The sequence below is a fragment of the Anopheles coustani genome, unplaced genomic scaffold (genome assembly GCF_943734705.1).
Source record: "Anopheles coustani unplaced genomic scaffold, idAnoCousDA_361_x.2 scaffold_12_ctg1, whole genome shotgun sequence".
In the NCBI taxonomy this organism is placed as follows: Eukaryota; Metazoa; Arthropoda; class Insecta; order Diptera; family Culicidae; genus Anopheles; species Anopheles coustani.
In genome coordinates, this window is record NW_026525384.1 from 820,303 (window position 1) to 839,034 (window position 18,732).

General features: G+C 38.2%; 3 protein-coding genes across 3 annotated transcripts; 2 read left to right on the forward strand and 1 right to left on the reverse strand.

The window, feature by feature from the left end:
* Nucleotides 1–3,381: 3,381 nt before the first annotated feature.
* LOC131271210 (uncharacterized) lies at nt 3,382–6,203 on the forward strand. Its single transcript, XM_058272604.1, has 4 exons — nt 3,382–3,506; nt 3,586–3,890; nt 3,967–4,253; nt 6,039–6,203. Exons 1-4 carry the CDS (start codon nt 3,442–3,444, stop codon nt 6,201–6,203), a joined length of 822 nt encoding a protein of 273 aa, XP_058128587.1. The 5' UTR covers nt 3,382–3,441.
* A 4,663-nt stretch (nt 6,204–10,866) lies between these two features.
* LOC131271224 (chymotrypsin-2-like) lies at nt 10,867–13,122 on the forward strand. The gene is made up of 3 exons (XM_058272621.1): nt 10,867–11,018; nt 11,145–11,674; nt 11,740–13,122. The coding sequence occupies exons 1-3, from the start codon at nt 10,949–10,951 to the stop codon at nt 11,884–11,886; spliced, it is 747 nt and encodes a 248-aa protein (XP_058128604.1). The 5' UTR covers nt 10,867–10,948; the 3' UTR covers nt 11,887–13,122.
* Nucleotides 13,123–14,036: 914 nt separating this feature from the next.
* Nucleotides 14,037–17,921, reverse strand: LOC131271220 (histone-lysine N-methyltransferase PR-Set7). The gene is made up of 5 exons (XM_058272615.1): nt 17,696–17,921; nt 16,513–17,533; nt 16,092–16,425; nt 14,685–14,875; nt 14,037–14,619 (listed from the first exon to the last, which is right to left on the reverse strand). Exons 1-5 carry the CDS (start codon nt 17,703–17,705, stop codon nt 14,409–14,411), a joined length of 1,767 nt encoding a protein of 588 aa, XP_058128598.1. The 5' UTR covers nt 17,706–17,921; the 3' UTR covers nt 14,037–14,408.
* Nucleotides 17,922–18,732: the final 811 nt, after the last annotated feature.

Sequence of the window (18,732 nt, forward strand, 5' to 3'; positions counted from 1 at the left end):
ACCATGAACTTGGTGAAAAAAGTAGTGAGTCAAGATTCCACAAATTCACGCTTCATATGCTTCACACTGGCTTGTCTATATCCCAATGTTCTATAAATAGCAATCAATAATAATAAAAGAGAAGTACATGTGGGTGTTGATGAATTTAGAAGAAATTATATTATAATTTCAACGTTACTCGTTTCATCATGGCTAATTTAAAAAACTATGAATTCAACTGGATAGGTTGATAGTATAAGTATAGTAAATTTAAATATCTGTTTGTAAATATTGATAAAAAACTTAGATTATATTACATAACGCACAAAAACCCGTAAGTATATATTATGTAAAAGGTCTAAGAGATAGTCTTCTTTTTATGTCCACTTACGGTTTACTACGTTGTTCATCCAGATTCTCCAATCAACAGCTGCATTGAGAAAGGTATATTAATCTCTTCTCTATCTCTTCTCTTCTCTTCTTCTTCTAAATGCTAAAACTCAAAATCGGCTGGACCAATCTTGATGATGTCTTCGAATGATTTGTTCCTTTTTACCCAAGGAAGGTTTAGAAAAAAAGAGAATTTGAAAATTCCCAACAAAAGCCGGAAAATGCGAAAATTCGGAAAAAATGGCCTTTTCCATATAAAAAAATAAAATTTACCTTCTCTAACGAAAACGGTTTGACTTATCCCAACAAAGTCTTCGTATGATTTGTTTCTTTTGGCCCAATAAAAACAATGCAAGTTAAAAATCCTTAGGAAAAGCCAGAAACCCAGAAAACTCGATAAATGCTGTTTTCCATAAAAAAATTTAAACCTATAAAAATGAATGTTTGTTTGTTTTTAACGCTAAAACTCAAAACTGACTGAACCAATCTTGACGATGTAATCAAACTATTTGCTCGTTTTTATTCATGGAAGGTTTAAAGAAAAGACAACTTTAATATTTCCTAAGGAAATCCGGAAAATGGAAAGATTTGTTAAAATTGCTTTTTCCATACTTCTTCTTCTTCTTCTTGGCGTAACGACCTCTTGGTCATGCCTGCCCGTTAAGGGCTTACGATACTTGTTTCCCTGTTGTACGTGGATAGTCAGTCCTCTCGTACAGGGGAGGGTCCGGTCTCGGTTGGGATTCGAACCCACGCCGTCGAGGTGGTGAGCCCCGGCGCTCATGGGCCGATTTTCTAACCGGCGCTACCGCTCGGCTGCCGCGGACCCCCGCGGCTTCTTCCATACAATCAAATCAAATATACGATGTATAACTTAAACGAAGAAACCGCTTTGCCAATCTTAACGAAGTTTTGGGATGATTTTTTCCTTCTTACCCATACCGATTTAAATTGTGACAAATCATGAGTCCGAATTCACAGGTCATCGAATAATTTCATCTCGGTTAATCAACAAGCGATCGCCTAGATATATTTGGTTCTGATAGGCGTTGAATGTATTTTGTTGAGTGGTAGAAAAGAGCTTAGTTACTAAACACATATGAATGTTGAGTATTTAAGTTCAGGGAAATCTATTAAACAAGTTTGCAAGTTCGTCGCCGGAAGGGATATGCTGGTTTTCGGCATTGAAGGAGATGAGATCAAGAAGAATCAAACGAGCCGAAACGTTGTTGTGCATTCCACAAGTTTTGTTTTATATTTCAATGTTCAATTTATTTGAAGAATGGTCAAAGAATTCACCAAGAACTCTTGAGTCAGGAGTACAGCCAGGAAAAAAAACATAAGAAACAAGATTCGAACTTGCAGCAGCGATTCTATTCAGCATATAAATTAAATGGATCGGAGAAATGGTTATGCAAAAACAAGGGTGCACGGTACATGGACAAAGAAGTGTGTGTTCATTTCGCTTTAGAATAAATTTACACAATCCATCGAAAACGAATACCTTCGATTTGTTTGAGCCATTGCGGACAGCGATGATTATGTTGTGCAACTTTATAATATAAAGATTATTTCGATGAAGCCATAAAAAGTCCCGTTCATTGTGAGATACGTATAAAAATGACATCGTCGAAGATATTTCACATTGCTTTTGAAAGGGAAATTTTGAACAAAAAAAATGAATGATCTAATGAAGCATTGGTGATTGAACATGTGAGTTTGTTTATGAGTAGCATTCTATTGACTGAAATTCAAATGTCAGCAGCAATCGTCGAATTAAAAATGTTCTGCTTCGTGAATAGTAACTTGGGCTTGCAACCCGCTATTTGGCAATTCGCTTCAACTAAAAATGATTGATGAAATGACGATGCCCCATAGTATCGAAACTACGATTGGTTGAGTGCACGTACAATTTTAGCTGCTTAAAAATCTATGCTAATGACTCCAGCTGGACCATTGCGCTCATTTTATATGATTAATCGTATTGAAAATGAAAACGAATGATTAGGGCCTATTCCGAACGAAATCGTCAAAGGTAAACTATCGTTAATCTAAAAATAAACGATCGTTTTGAGTAAAATCGGTTGCAAACCTATTACATCCGTTCAAACAGACGACCGTCGAAATAATCGTCAATAAAATCTTTTGAGCTTTACCATCTGTGAGTAAATTTGTCGAGCAGGTGAATTAACGATCGTTATAGGTATCACATAAGTTTAATCTACAGCAATGACTACCGTTTAGTTGTCGATGACTAAAGAGCAGTCGATAACGCCAACCTATCCATGAGAAAGCGTCCGATTTGATCATCGATCTACCCACGACGAACATGTTCAATAGCGCGACGATGAATCTAAAGAATACACACTAGTGCTAACCGATATTTTTGCCCAGTGTTGGATGTTCCACGACCCGGCGAGAAGAGAGGAGATGAAATAGTCGCTATTCTAGTTGCAACACAGTCGCCAAAAAGCTATGTGTGAGCATTGAGGGGAATTAAAACTGCTCGAGCTTATTGTATTATCGATCGTATATCATATTAACGATCGTTCATGAAATTCGTTCGGGATACCTTTTTCGAGCCGTTTATTAGACGACCGTCTATTTGCTATACGATCGATTAGCGTTGACGACTTCGTTCGGAATAAGCCCTATTGTTATGTGTCGACATCTTCATGAACCGAACCAATTGAGTTTCAATATTTTGTTATTCCAATATTAGTGTATCGTTAATATGAGACGATTCGTTGGGTCAGCATGTCAAATATATCTGTTGAATCGCAGGAAGGTGATGATTACCATTGCGAAGAAGTATCTGATGTCGAAGACGAAGAAAAAGAATGACTGAACATGGACGAAGATGCTTCTAATGAGGTAATATCATCCGGCCGAGAGTCCCAGGTTCGGAACATGGAGCTAAAAGAAGCTCTTCAATATTGGGCGGTCACAATGCTACAATCGCGTGCATCAGTAAACATGATCCTGGAAATCTTTCATGAGCTAACAATTTACAAACATTTACCAAAACATGCACGAGCAGTATTGCAGACGCCAAGACAGCCTTTAAATATTATGAATATTGAAGGAGGCCGATTTTTCTACAATGGAGTTAAAAAGTGCTTGATAAATCGCTTCGAGTGAGTATTTTATGGAAATAGTTTTTATGTAATAAAACTTAGTATATTGCTGACACGTATCAATTCTACTCTTTTGCAGACATGTGGTAGTTCCAGAAATTATAAACATCAATGTATCAATTGATGGATTGCCACTTTATAAAGGATCTCCTTCTTCCTTTTGGCCGATACTAGTGAACGTTCATGAAATTCCGATATTTTCCCCCATGATGGTGGGTGTGTTTCATGGAATCACGAAACCCCCACAGCTGAAGGAATACCTTGGGCCATTTGTTGAAGAGATGAATGATGTTATCGAAAATGGTATCCCAATAAACAACAGAGTAGTTCGTGTAAGATTACGGGCATTCATCTGTGATGCTCCGGCAAGGGCTTACATAAAAGGTATGTTTTTGGTTATTTTTATTTAATGTTAATGTAATTTAATTGGAATTATGGGCTTGTTTCGTTCTCCATTTAGGTGTCGTCTATTTCAATGCTAAACATGGCTGCATGAAGTGTTGTACTGTCGGAGAGCATAGCACGCATGTACGAACAGTGTTCTTCAGGGACAGCGACGCACCCGAGCGTACCGATGAACTATTTCGCAAGATGGCATATTCAGATCACTACAGGGAGTACACTCCTCTTCTGCAACTTAAAATATTCGATGTGATTCAAGACGTTGTGGTCGCAGATCGCCTACATCTGATCGACCTGGGTGTGATGAGACGATTGCTACGAGGCTGGTTGTATGGAGCATATGGGGCAGCTAAGTGGTCAACAACTCAGTCCAGTCGGATATCAAGAGCATTGGAAAATATGGAATTGCCCTCGGAAATTCATCGACCCATGGGTAGTCTGCAACATTTAAAATATTGGAAAGGGACTGAATATAGCAGTTTTCTCCATTACGCTAGCCTTGCCGTACTAAAAGATAACATTAGTAAGCAAGCTTACGAACATTTTTTACTTCTGTTCCGTGCAATAACAATTTTATCCTCGAGGGTGTATGAAGAAAGTTGGGTATATGCTGATCAATTGTTGTAAAAGTTTGTTACGCAGTTCGATTCTGTGTACGGCGTTGATTATGTGACCAGCAATATACACAACTTACTCCACGTTTTCAATGATGTTAGAAGATTTGGGCCTTTATTTTCAATATCTTCTTATCCATTCGAAAACGAATTACAGCAGGTAAAAAAGTTACAAAGAAGTGGGTACAAATGTTTAGAACAAGTGGCGAGGCGATTGATGGAAGCTGAAATGCACATATTATGAAGCTTCGGGTGGAGCCTAATAGTCAAATCTACCTCGATGAAACTCGAACAGGAGTAAGAGTGGTTTTTCCAGATTTTATTTTATGTAAGGGACATCGAGACGGATGGTTTCTTACTAAAAATTTTGAAGTAGTACAATATTCGACAGCATGCGGTATAGAGTCTTCCATCAAAATAAAAGGAAAACCCTTAAAAAAAACAAATAATTACTTTGATAATGAATTCCCGTCTACTGGAATAAATATTTGTACCGCCAATTCAAGTACACTATACAGTGAGGATAAAGAATACGATCCAAACGATGTAAAATGTAAATATGTTAGTTTAAAGCTGTTGGAATATGGACAAATGCTATTTGTTACTCTGATGCATACTTTGAAGCATGATTCTAATAAATAATAGGAATATAAGCTTGTAGCATAGTTATACTGGTACGTAAATATATTTAACAATATTTGAATAAACAACTAGATGTGTGAATGAAAATCGTTTAATTTATTCATGTCGTCATTTTTGTCAACCAATATTCGGTTATATTTGGCCTTATGAATTTGCTCGGTAAAAGAGTAAATGAGGCCCCGGGCTAGATTCTCCTCTTCCTACTGGTTCACATTTAGCGCCTGAAGCTATGCAAAGCGCGACGCATGCATTCGTTTCGAATTTTTGAACGCTAACGGTTTGCTTAAAAGACCATAACGGTTTAAACTAATCACGCAGTGGAGGTTGAATGCGGGTTAATATACTTTTACATGTTAAGTTACTAGTAAGTAAACTATACCACACATGATGGACTGCATGAAACAATGAGTTTAGCCGAAGAAATGATTTGGAAACGGCGGCGCGCCCGCAGCGAGCGAAGCGAGCGGACTGCGCTAGGTCTACCGAAAAAGAGAGTTTGTTATAGTTTTGAGAAATAAGGGGGCCCGTGGGCCCCCCTCATACCGCACCCCTAGGTTGATTGCGTAGCCGAAATTAACGGTACACACTACCGTTCAAATACTCGGAGGTTGAATTTAACGAATTAATGTATCACCAATTGCATACATTCAGTTTAAACGTCCAGAAGAGGTGTAGCCACGATCGAAAACATGGCGGCCGGGGCCTCATTTACTCTTTTACCCATCAATTGATCGATAGAAGCGGTGGCTTCATGCAGAGAACGTACCTACTCTACCTCCAACGACTACGGTTCGAAATCACACAACGCAAACCACCTCTGGTAAGTAAAAGTATAATTGATATTGTTCTTCTTCTCTCTTCCACAAATCCACAGGTAACAACGAAAGCACAGACGCAAGAGCAGGACAACCGTGTGAAGCAAGCCCGACCGACGAAGACTACTCAGATAGATGCAAACAGCAAAGAAAAAAACAACCAAACTCGAGATGCGCACGACATAGATGAGAACCAAATTGACATAAAGTCTATAGAACCTTAGCTTCGTTTTTTTAAATTTAATACCTTGAAATTGCTTTTCTTTATTTACCTTTACAATACAAATCTTGGTTTTCATTCGTTTTTGACAGGAGAAAAAGCCTTCGTATAGGTCTTCTTGTCAGAAGCCCTAACCGTACACCTTGTATTTGTCCTATGCGGTGTACTTTTAACGATTTTGCGCCGCCGGGGGAGCGATAGGATAAGAAAATGTTCGGGTATTCGGAGCTCCCATTCCCGCTGCTGGCAGTTTTTTTTCTGTTACTGTTGGAAGAGCAGGAAAGTAATGAGTATTATAATTGTGGCTAAAGTACAAACCGTGAACAGAGATATTTTGGTACCCGAGCTCATGCGCCTGGGGGTATGCAATCGACAGTACACTGTACTAAACAGCAGCGAAGGGGAACGAACACCATACCGCCTTACTAGGGACCGGCAATAAAAGAAGCGATAAAATCCCTAATGAAGCCCCCCCAGTCGAAATCGCTGTCGTGGCTACACCATTTGTGAGCGGATGTAACTATGCAAAAAGATATGCAATGGATAAAACAAATGCCGTTGTGTGAACCGTTCGGATTGAATGTCTCGTTAAATTAAAGAATATGGTTATACTGGAAAGGATGTACAACATGAACTCCCTCATGCATTACTTGCATGAGTTTATGAAAATTCGGCTACGCAATCAACCTAGGGCACAGTGGTTCAGCTAGAGCGGCGCACAGAGGTTCAGAGTCCGGTCATCTGGTTTGACATTTCACGAACCCAATTTTCAAAATTTCATTTGCATATGAAAAAACGATAGTTTAACAGGAAATTTCCAGAATATTACTCATTTTAAAGCACAATTGCCGAAGATATCGCCCTTGAAAGTTGGGCAAAGAGAAAAAAATCATGTTTTCTTTCAAGTATTAGCTTCGTTTTGCATATTTAATTTTTAATATTTATAAAATATTTTTTCACACATGTTGTACATTGTTGGAAAGGAAATTTTGTTGGAAATCTTCTAAAATTATAAAAAGTGTCTACTTTAAAAAAATATACAAACTTTTTTCAAAAATAAATGAAAAACTCACACAACATTATCACTTTATAATGTTTCATAAGGCAGTACTTTTTTGGAACTAAACGGAACTCTTTGAGACCATATCAGGGCAAAAATATAACATCATGCTGAAAAACTTGGCTGCGACTATTTGCGACTATGGGAGTTATAGGTATTTCAATCTCCCACTTCAACTGTGTTCTTGCATGCAAAGCGTTACTGTATCTTATGGAATGTTGTACGGGTGCAAAATTGATGCAGAAGGGAAATGAAATAATATTGTGAGCTAGATGTAGTAAGAAGGTTGTCTGACGTAAAATTCTTGCCAAAATCATAGTTAAGTTGACGGTAGCTGCAGGCTTGGTGTTTGCACAAGGTAGTAGCAAGTAGCAACGTTGGATCCAGATCGGAAAAATCTTTTCCATATGCTTGGTTAATTATTGTCTTGAAAACAACGAAAAACTCTATTCAAAATTTGGACGACCGGACCGCCGCTCTAGCTGAACCACTGTGCACTGTGGGGGGCTTCATTTGGGATTTTACCATTTTATTTATGAGCCACGCTACACGAGCGGCAAACTCAAAAACTTTGCGGCGCAAAGAGGGGAACAGCCGAAAAGTTTACGTCAGAAACTTTTCAGCTCCGTGATAGTATAGTTTCATTTGCTTGCTCTGTTACAGTATTGTCCAGCAAACGGTTGCCATCTTCTTGCCGCCGGCAAAAATTGGACGCATCCACTACCTACGCACAATACGCCTGTTGCGTTGCCTGTTGCGTTGTTGCAAGTTTTGGGTACTCAACTCGATGACCCGCGATAGGGTAGTTAGCCACACTTCACTCATCAACAGATTATCCGTCTTTTACTTTTTGTGTGAATTGAAATATGATCTTGTTTGCTTTGAAGGAAGATTTTTGAGTTAACTGAAATATCAAAAACAAAAACAGCAGAGAATGACGCATGCATAGACTGTCAGGAACTTTGCACTTGCATTGACTGGCGACAGAATTGGTACCGCAAAACGCGGCTACACGAACCGCAAAGATTTTGACGTAAACTTATACGGTTTTTGAGTTTGCGGTTGGAGTTTGCGGCTCGTGTAGCAGCACGGGATTGTCTAGGTACTCAATACCAACCTGCTACACGAGCCGCAAACTCCAACCGCAAACTCAGTACTCGCGCAAGCGTAAACGGTCTTGCATGTTAAGGGTTAACTCCCTTGCGATCTCTCAATGTCACACAGCGCTCTCCCAGGGAAGAGAATAGAGACTTCTCAACCAGACCAGCACGCTTTCTGCTCAAGTGTGCCAAAACGAGAACGCGAACGCACAGTCAGCGAGCAAAATATACGGGTATTGCTAGCACACCTATCTCCTATCTTTATCTCTGTCTCGACTCATATTTTGCGACATCCATGAAAGTGAAAACATAAAAAAATGAAGTTTTGTATAAATTTGTGTATTAAGGGGGGCCCGTGGGCCCCTCTCATACCGCCCCACTATGTTGATTGCGTAGCCGAATTTTCATAAACTCCTACAAGTAATGCATGAGGGAGTTATTGTTGTACATCCTAGCCACTATAACCATATTCTTTAATTTAACGAGACATTCAATTCAAACGGTATTTTTATTTGGAATTTTGAACATCGTTATCACACAATGTTTACATTATTATTAGTATAAAAAATTGCCACCATACGAAAAAGGCAACGGTTCAAGCGCGACAGGAACAAATCCAAGAAGCAAGCAATTCCTTTACGCAATTCAAACTAAACGCATATAGGGGTGGATGGGGTAATACGCACCCCTTAAGGAAAACTACAAAATTTTCTATCAACTTGGCTCTTGATTGTTGATTTTATCACTGGATAGGATTCATAAAGGTTCAAACTAGTTACCAGTTCAGGATCGTTTGCTTTTTTTGCTAAGAAAAACGTATTTTTTCAGTTTTGAAAAAGTTCAATTTTTTATCGATCTGTGTTGAGGCAAAACGAATCTTTGCTAGGGGTAATACGCACCACAACAAAGGGGCAATACGCACCACAGCAAAGGGGCAATACGCACCATAACAAAGAGGCAATACGCATCACAACAACGAGGCAACATCCAACGTCAAATAAAGATAGATTGTTTACAAACTGGTGCATTTTACCCCGACATACTGGGTGCGTATTGCCCCCATTCATAGATTCAACACATTTTCAACTAAAATATGAGTAAATCTGCATACTTTACGAAATTTTCATGAACAGTCTCAAGCACTGATTCTCAATTCACTAAATTTCGTATTCTTCGTGGGTAAATATCGGTTTTTGCTCTTAATATTTTTTAGCAGAATGGTACGTCACATTATAACAAAAACTGTCTGAGCTGAGAATGATTTTGTTTTGCGTTTATTTCGCGTTTTTGTTGACGTAGAGCTATCAAACTCACAGGATGACCATATTTTAGTTTGATCTTGCTAGGTGACTACTTTTTACGTGTCCAAAACTCGTTTTTCAAGGGAAAGAGCTATCAAACTCACAGGATGACCATATTTTAGTTTGATCTTGCTAGGTGACTACTTTTTACGTGTCCAAAACTCGTTTTTCAAGGGAAATGGGAAAGGGTGCGTATTGCCTCAGAGGTGCGTATTACCCCAGCCACCTCTACTTGACATAACAATGCCACGAATAAAAAATTCCAAAAACAGAATTTTTGAATATATTAGCTTTTAGCGACTAATGATTTCTTATAAGGAACACATTTGCACACTTGCTTTAATTGCTTACGAATTATATACTAAAGTGTTGAATGGAAGTGTAAAGGACTAAAGCCCATATCAAGCAAACATAATATCATGCAAATTTATGCACCTTATCCGAGTTGTTCCCTAGAAACTGTGTACAGTCTTTCCCCGACTTACGCGAATAATGCGTGCCGGAGGCATTCGCGTAAGTCGAGTTTTCGCGTAAGTCGAGTTCCGCTTGACACTTGGTTTATACCTGGTGTTAAGAGATCGAGTATTTAATATCATCATTCAAAACATATTCAAAATAATACGAATACGTTAAGTTCCTCTTTTTATTAAGTTTATTCGAATTGTATTCTATACTAAATTCATTTTTAATATTTTTTAATTTACAAAGTTATAACAAAATTGTCCAACGTCAACTGTTTTGCAGTTTTTTTTTTGTCTTAACGTCATAAACTCAATGAACTGTCAAAATTTGAACATTCGCGTAAGTCGAATTCGCGTAACTCGAGTGTCGCGTAACTCGGGGAAAGACTGTACCAATTTTGTATTGTTTAATTCAGGGGTATTTTGCATCCTTGTGTGATTTTTTGCGCGCAGAGTTACAACACTCTGCACACACTTTTTAAATCGAACACTTTGCACACACACAGACTATTTTGAATCGTGGGCAATTGATAAGAGTGTTATGGGAATACTGGGAAGTAACCGTCTTAAGTGGATGCGCTGTAAAAGTTCAAAATAAACAACCATTCTTAATGAATTGTATTTGATATCAAATATTTGAACCTTAGTATCTTTGAATTGAGCATGGAACTATTGTTATCGCTAAAAGAAGCCGTTTATATAAAGACAACAGCTTCCTGCGATGGTTGCCTATTTGTCGCATAGTGGTAAAGCATAGAAAATACCTTAGTGCACTTTATAGCATTCATTACCAACTTTGTTACCACAAAACATCTGAATAACCGACGATGAAAGTAGAGAGTTTTTTTCAAACAGTGCTAGTAATAGCAGGAGTGATCTTACTGAAAATTAATCAAGGTAAATCAAGATAGATAGTTGATTGCAGACAAGCAAAAACATAGAAGCTGTGGACAATGTTTGTGTTGGAGCAACTTCAGCTAGTCAATCCAACTGATGCAAAATCTCTGAATTATTTCTCCCTAGTGCATTCAATTGTTGGTGGTCGTACTGCAATGCCGGGAACTGCGCCGTACATCGTAGCGGTGCGAGAAGGCTCGGTGTTCATTTGTGCTGGGGTATTGATCAAATCCAATTGGGTCCTCACCACAGCTCAATGTGTCAACGAGAAAAATCTAGCAGATCTAACCATACTGGCTGGTTCCCATCGCCTACTGACGAACAAAAAAAATATTCTTATTAGTGAGATTGTAAAACATACGGAATATAACACTACGTCGGGTGCTCATAATCTAGCGCTTCTGAAACTCGCTGCACCTGTAACACGTTCGTCTCGTATTAATATAATTTCACTTAATGATGTAACTGTTGCATCACGAATAGTGACAAATTTGTTTGGTTGGGGATCCCTTGCTTACGCTAGTACGTCGTACTCAAACATCTTGCAGAACTTAGTCCAACGAACCTTATCAACAACTGACTGTCGCCCATGGATTGCGAATCTTGCGGATGGTGATATTTGCGCTTTGATACAGCCTGGCCAAGCGGCATGTACGGTAATATATTTTGCCATTTTTGAAATTAACATATCAATATTAATCTCTTTGGATTATTCTTCCAGAGGGATGAAGGAGGACCTTTAGTAAATTATCAAACAAACACACTTCTTGGAATTTATAGCTACGGTACACAATGTAGCGGAAGGGTACCGGATGTATTTGTTGATGTATACAGTCACAAAACGTGGATTGATGCTACTGCCGTATAAAAAAAAGCCAAATGTATTAAAATGAAACCGCAATACTAAAAATATATAATTTCGAACGTGAAATTTGATATTTGCTAACAAATTTCTTGTCTAGTGTCCATTTCTTGTTACGAAGACACGGAAATTTACGGAATTATTATACGAAAAACACCTATGTCTTGGGCGAATTGACCCGAGAGTGAATGTTATAAGACAACCACTCTTTAGAGTTCAGGTGAGTTGCTCTACCGACTAGATTGTAGGGGTATTGCAAGCCCAATGTAGTATATTGCAGTAAATGGTAAATAATTGAATGAACAGAATCTGAACATTAGTCAGGAAAAAAGGTGTTCGTGATTGTCAACAAGTAAAATGTTTGTTCGCAAACAAATATATTTTATTTAGTGAGTCTACGGAAAACTTTCACTTAATACCTTAGCACTTTCATTTAATACCGGTAGTTTAATGAGTTTTACTTCTTCTTCTTGACGTAACGACCATGTTAGTAATAGCCAGTGGATAGTCAGTTCTCTCGTACAGGGTCCGGACTCGGTTGGGATTTGAACCCACGCCGTCGAGGTGGTGAGCCTCGGCGATTATAGGCCGATTTTTAACCGGCGCTATCGCTCGGCTCTCGCAGACCTCCGTGTAGTTTAATGAGTTAACTGTGATCAAATTAGTTCGAACGAAAAAAGCTACAAAGTGTGTTTTTGAAGTGTGTTCGACCGATGGAGATCTTCTTTGTCCTTGATATCCTTGTTTGGTGGAATCATGTGTTATATGTAAATACCAGTTTCAGTTGCTGTACATTTTGCACATCATCATTGGCCTTCTGCAGATTTTTGTTTCTCATTAGCTTAGTTTCTAGCTTAGCATTAGTTTCTCAGATGTTTGTACTGACGACGAACATTCTTGTACTCACAAAAATCTAAGTTTTAATAAAATTGGTATCAATAACGATATCTTACATTTTAAATCTGTAGATGTGATATGATCCCACAGAGCAATAAACATACGCAACACACCTGCATTCAAAAATTACGTCCAAAAGAGAATACGAGAAGTCTTTTAGAAATTGGTAATGAGTTGATTGACAATGCTGTATATAATTTGGTACATTTTAATTTAAAAAACTATTTAAAAAACCATTATTAGCTTAACTTAGTTTACACAAAATTTTGTTTATTCTTGCACAGAGTAAAGAGAAGATAATAAATGGCCAAATAAATCGATTATGATTCATACTTTTCTTACTTTAGGTGAGGAAACATAGCATTGATATTGCTCATCAATTATATTTGTATATAAGTTATATGTTTGAACAACGCCGACCACGGGCCGGAATCCTCTACAAACTTTCATCCTGTGTTACTTCCTTCGTAACCAAACATATTATAACGAGGGAAGAAAACTAAGAAAACTTGTAAGATCGTTTTGGAATCATCGTCAAACTATATACAATTTGAACCAGAAATAACAAAACCTGTAACGTTCACACAAAACCACCTGGATAGATGCTGAAATTATAACTGATTTTTATGATTGGATTTCTAGATGAAAGAAAAAGAGAACAGGTTAAAGAAAAAACCATCAGGACGGATGGTTTGGTATATCCCCACATATTACTATTACTATAAAAGACTCCAGGTGGTATGTAGAGACGAATGACCGAATAGGTCAAAGTCTCTAAAATTAAAAAAAAAAAAACTCCAGGTGGTATTGTCCATATTAACAGAACGGATCGACTCAACGTCGTTCTAAACGTTAGCTAATCAATGCGCAAACAACATTGTTCAATTTAAAATATTTCATCAACAATACTATTACGGAAAAGACGCGCTTACTAGCGGTCGGTGTGTGTTCAACTGATTATTATTGTTTGCAAAATGTGTTCATTCGTCATAAAGCGAAAAAATACATAAATACCAACCGCTTTATTTCAACCTCCTTTGTGGCCTAACATCTTTTAAAATACACTTGCTTGTGGAGGCAGGATGAAAAATTGAACAAAGGTGGAGTTCAAATTCATGTTTTGCAACCATCCTATTGGTTATTGTACATCAGAAATATTTGAACGATGAATAGTTTATCTTTTTACGGACAACATTTTTGTAACTTTCAGTTAAAGCATGAAAAGTATGAACAAAGCATTCAAAAATGACAAAAGCCAGCCGGGGTCACAATAACTTAATTTTCTATTTACTAATAAACTGTCAGGTTTGCATCACTACTTAATCTAACTTCAACCATTACAATGCGCGTCTTACTATATAGATTAAACTGTGCTGCGTCCAATGTTTCTTGACTACTTTCTAAAATTATTCCAATAGCGACCCACATAAGATCCCTATATAGATACGATTATTCGAAACATTCTACGAAAACCTAGTTATCTATTTGCTCGATCCTCTAAGCTATCCGGATAGGTTTCAGAATAGAATTGCAGCACATGTACTATGATGAAAGAGATTGACAATACGATAAATGAACTAAATTATTTTAGAATTGAACAAAAGTAAACTTATTAACAGAACACTGGGCAGTTACAGGGCCAACCAAGGGTAGTATTGTAATGCCTCTTTCGAACGGTCACCATAGTCGTACGTAACTTCAACACCCGCTTCGATGTCCTCTTTGGCTATTAGTACTAGGTGAGGACGATTGTTCAAGGAAACGGTTTTTGTAACAAGATTACCGTTTCGTGAATGATTTACTAATCGTCCCAGCTTTCCACTTTCGGCAGTAGCGTCGATACTGAAACAGCATGAAGCAAAGAAAATATTAGTCTGTAAAAGATTAACTTACTCCAGATAGCTTACCAATGCTGGAGATTTTTATGCTTAAAATAGTACATGTAGCATCCTGTATTGTCATCTTCCGCGTATATTTGCTCTCGCTGTTTCGCTTCTGATACGCTTATCAGGTCGCCTATATATTCAACTACAAATTCACCTTTGCAGAATGGCCGGGTAGTTACAACACCCCGTCCCTTGCCCTCAAAATGCTGGATCTAGTGTAAAAGGGAAAACAACAATACATAGGTTTTAAACTATCTGCGCATTGCCCGTAAGTAGTGAATCTCATTACATACGTTGCAAATTAAATATTATCCAATTTTCATAGATTCAGCAAGATAGAATCTTAGAAATTATCCTTATGCTGTATTAAACTCACACAAATTCATTCAGTAATAACTCTATCCACATTAAACTGTAAATTAACAATAATGTAGTGTAGTGTTTCAGATCATCTTCTTTATAAATGGTTTAAGTTTTGGTATACTGTTCGTCTTACTGATGAAGCAATAATTAACTTGTATTGGTTTGTAATGGCATTCAAAAAATACCGTTTTCAGATTGTGCAAAATATTATAACAGTGACTTCCATGCAAGATAACACTTCAAAGCTAATATTGAGTACCGTTGAAAAATGGATACTGTACGACAGCAGCATACACAAAATGGTCAGAAAAGGAAATTCTTTGCAGAAGATGTCCGATATCATTCGATTGAGTGGTTTAACGACGGGAAAACGACAACAGTGTTGAAATTTGATCAAGAAACAGTCGTTTTTCCCTCATATCGAAGCGAATGAGGCGCATGATTGAGACGATTAAGGGTGCTGAGCCCAATTAATTGGGGTAGCTTAGAATTTGTTTTGCGGAGCGAAAACCACCCTCAGGATCACTTCCTGTAGCTAGTACCACTCCAGACTCAATGGAAAATGTTGTGCAAAAATGGCGTAAAGTAGTAGAATTCATGCCCGCAGTGCTTGCATATTGTACAAGAAAAAGCAAAAACAGCTTTAACAGATACTTTATCTGTTTTAAGATTATCGTTCAATGTTTTGTTTGATTAAGATTGTACAAAACTCTTGTAAGATAAAGGGAAAGATTATCTTCAACAAGTTGTTTGCAAGAAAACAAGGCTTGAAATAAAAAATGACAAGTTTACGGCTACTTTATGAAATAGCTGTATATCTCCAACTTTTTTGTCATAAAGAGTCTGCCATGTACCCGTTAAACGATTACTAGAAAGCTTCGATCAGTAAGTAGTAGAGGGTAGGGCCCGGTTCGGTTAAGTTTTTAACCGTCACTTCCCATCATTCTAACCGTCCAAGGCCATCATTTAAAAGCATACAAATGTAACAACCAGCAATTTTATAAAATACAATCTTCGTGTATTAAACTAAACATTTTCTAAAAAGACAAATAAGTCATATATTACCTTGAGTCCTTCTTCACGTTCTTCCTGAATTGCATGTTCGATGTCTCGATCTCTTTCGACTTGAACTTCTTTTTTTGTTTTCCGCACACTGCGCCTAACTGGATAGAACTCGGTGATTTTTTTGTTTCCAACACTGTTTACTTTGCCGTTGAGAGGTTCAACTGTTAGATCACGCTGTTTTACTGTAAATTTGTTGCCTCTATTCTTTACGTCCAAATCATTATGGGCATGGTGCATCTCGGAAGTGCCCTGTGCCACTGGATGCTGATTACTATCATTTAACGGACCTGTTACCTGGCATTCCAAGGAATTCTCAGCATCGTCAACATTTAACCTAAAACAGAAATGGAGATTTGACATAATTTGATTTGAATCTGTGTTCTATAAGTAGGAGCAATCAACAAAACTATTTTTAATGTACCTTTTGCGAGTTTTGTTAGATGCGGCCACCAACTTTTTATTGCCTCCCGGGCCCATCGATTTGGTCCCGATCGCGAAGGTCGCTGAACAAACAACGGCATGCTTAACAGGTGACGGGCAAAGTATTCGATGCGGAGTGGCAGGCTTTCTACGTTTCTCTGCACTGTCTGATTTGTACCCGATGGCATCCACATTAGATTCAGCGTCTTCAGTCGCCACGGATGAAGTTGTGCCATCGTTGCTTGAAATAATAACAACGCCGCTGTCACCACTATCACATGAATTGCTGTCATCGTGGTGGAACATTTCTGCAGTCGCAGTAGTCGAATCGATATGTGTAACTTGGGTGGGTTTTGATAAATCCAACGCATGCTGTTCTAGAGATTTTGTTAGATCATTTGGCGGATCTACTATGTTATTATTTTGATATATTCCTGTCACGGAGTCATTTTTCCACAAGGAATCAATCGTGGTTTGCGTAAGCGATGAAAACAGATTAGCTTTAAGGCTAGCGTTTTCTAAGAATGATTTAGGCATTATTTTACGGGAGTTGCTTTGATCCGTAGCCGTTTTGTCAAGGTTTAAACTTAACACCGGTTCTTGCAAAAATATGTTGTTGTTATTGAAACTGCTGGTCTTCTGTGTTCCAGCCAGCGTATGTACTTTAGTTATGCTTGCTTCAAGAGCATGCGACGATTGTTCTGTAAACAAATTACATGCGTTTTCATCCGTTATATCAATAATTGTATCTGCTTTGGGATGTGCTACTACGGTGACACTAGACAAATGATCTGTTGGCTGTAGGTAGCAAGTTATATCGACATTTTTTAAACGGCCTCCACGTAACATCATAGGTTGCGGCGTTTGAGGAAGATGTTTCTTGTTGAGATGCGCAGTGGCCGGAGATGCCTGATCCTTGTGAATGTGTTTAGAATCCTTTCGCTTGGGACTGGCAGTGTCATCCAAATTGGGTTTGGTCGAGTTCGGTATCGAACTTTTCCCAGCATGTCGTGTGCGCCGACCTGAAACAAAAGATTGCATCGTGAAGCACAATTCTTACTATAACAGCGACCTGTGAAATGTTGTTGGCGCGCCACCTCAAAATTTTGTTAGATCCTTCAATTTTTTAAATCTGTTTTCAACATCGCATCATTGCTGGGTTTTGGTTCTTGCATATCACATACCTTTAATCATCTTTAAAAGCTATATTCCTCAGTGTTGAATACACTGTCGCCTTTCAATGCGAGACGCTTTTTCGAGACCAATTAGAACAACACTTGGATGTATCCAAATTACATTCTTTTGACGAAACAGTGCACAAAACAACGATGCGACACAATCTGACAGAGCACGGTAGACAAATTGATCTATCAAACTTTGATGAACCACGCATCTAGCTTTAAAATCCCAGTACTCCTATGCTTGTCGTTCTAAAAGAAAATGAAAAATGTTTCCAAACGCACCGCCTCCTAAACACACACCACCGCGCCAAAATGCGTTCGTGTAGAACAAATACACGTAACACCGTACCAATGTGTGTGTGTCTTAACATATCTCGACCAGCGATGCGAATGAATTAGTGTGATCCGAACCGGTTAAAACGGTTAACCGTGAAATATCCGACAGCTGGCTCAAGGTGTATAAATATAGAAGGTGACTTTATGTCGCTTTGGAAGGGGTGCCATATTTGAGAAGTGTTATGTCAAAAGCCCAATCCTTCTCCGATACCCCCCCTCAAAACACACATGAATACCCAAGAAGTGTTATGTCAAGTCATGAAATGTCATTTTACACTGGACGACTTCACCTTTTAATTTATACACCTTGGGTACTATGTAGTTCCAGCAAGAGTCCCAGCATTCTGCCATGGAAAAACTTGCTGGTACTACATGACAGCTGCAAAAAATTTGAATTTTTGTCAACCGGGTTTTTGTTTTTTTAATCGTTTTTATTGTGAAAATCACTTCTGACCCTTAATACCCTTATTAGACGAGGGCTTTTTCTGTCATCTTTGCCCAGTATTTTTCTGCCAAAATTGGCTTTTGACATAAAAATGCTACCCGCTCGTGTAATAACGCAAAGTTCCACAAAATGTGTTTTTCGGTTAATTGATCATTTGGTAAAAGAGTAAATGAGGCCCCGGGCTAGATTCTCCTCTTCCTGCTGGTTCACATTAAGCGCCTGAAGCTATGCAAAACGCGACACATGCATTCGTTTCGAT

Bases quoted from the DNA above. Each gene is read 5' to 3' on its own strand.
- LOC131271210 (XM_058272604.1), top strand. From the start codon at position 3,442: ATGAATATTGAAGGAGGCCGATTTTTCTACAATGGAGTTAAAAAGTGC. The intron at 3,507-3,585 runs GTGAGTATTTTA...ACTCTTTTGCAG, and splicing joins TGCTTGATAAATCGCTTCGA to ACATGTGGTAGTTCCAGAAA. The intron at 3,891-3,966 runs GTATGTTTTTGG...TTCTCCATTTAG, and splicing joins GGCAAGGGCTTACATAAAAG to GTGTCGTCTATTTCAATGCT.
- LOC131271224 (XM_058272621.1), top strand. From the start codon at position 10,949: ATGAAAGTAGAGAGTTTTTTTCAAACAGTGCTAGTAATAGCAGGAGTG. The intron at 11,019-11,144 runs GTAAATCAAGAT...ATTTCTCCCTAG, and splicing joins CTTACTGAAAATTAATCAAG to TGCATTCAATTGTTGGTGGT. The intron at 11,675-11,739 runs GTAATATATTTT...TTATTCTTCCAG, and splicing joins CTGGCCAAGCGGCATGTACG to AGGGATGAAGGAGGACCTTT.
- LOC131271220 (XM_058272615.1), bottom strand. The intron at 16,426-16,512 runs GTACATTAAAAA...TTTCTGTTTTAG, and splicing joins TCTAACAAAACTCGCAAAAG to GTTAAATGTTGACGATGCTG. The intron at 14,876-16,091 runs GTAATATATGAC...CTTTTACACTAG, and splicing joins AACGTGAAGAAGGACTCAAG to ATCCAGCATTTTGAGGGCAA.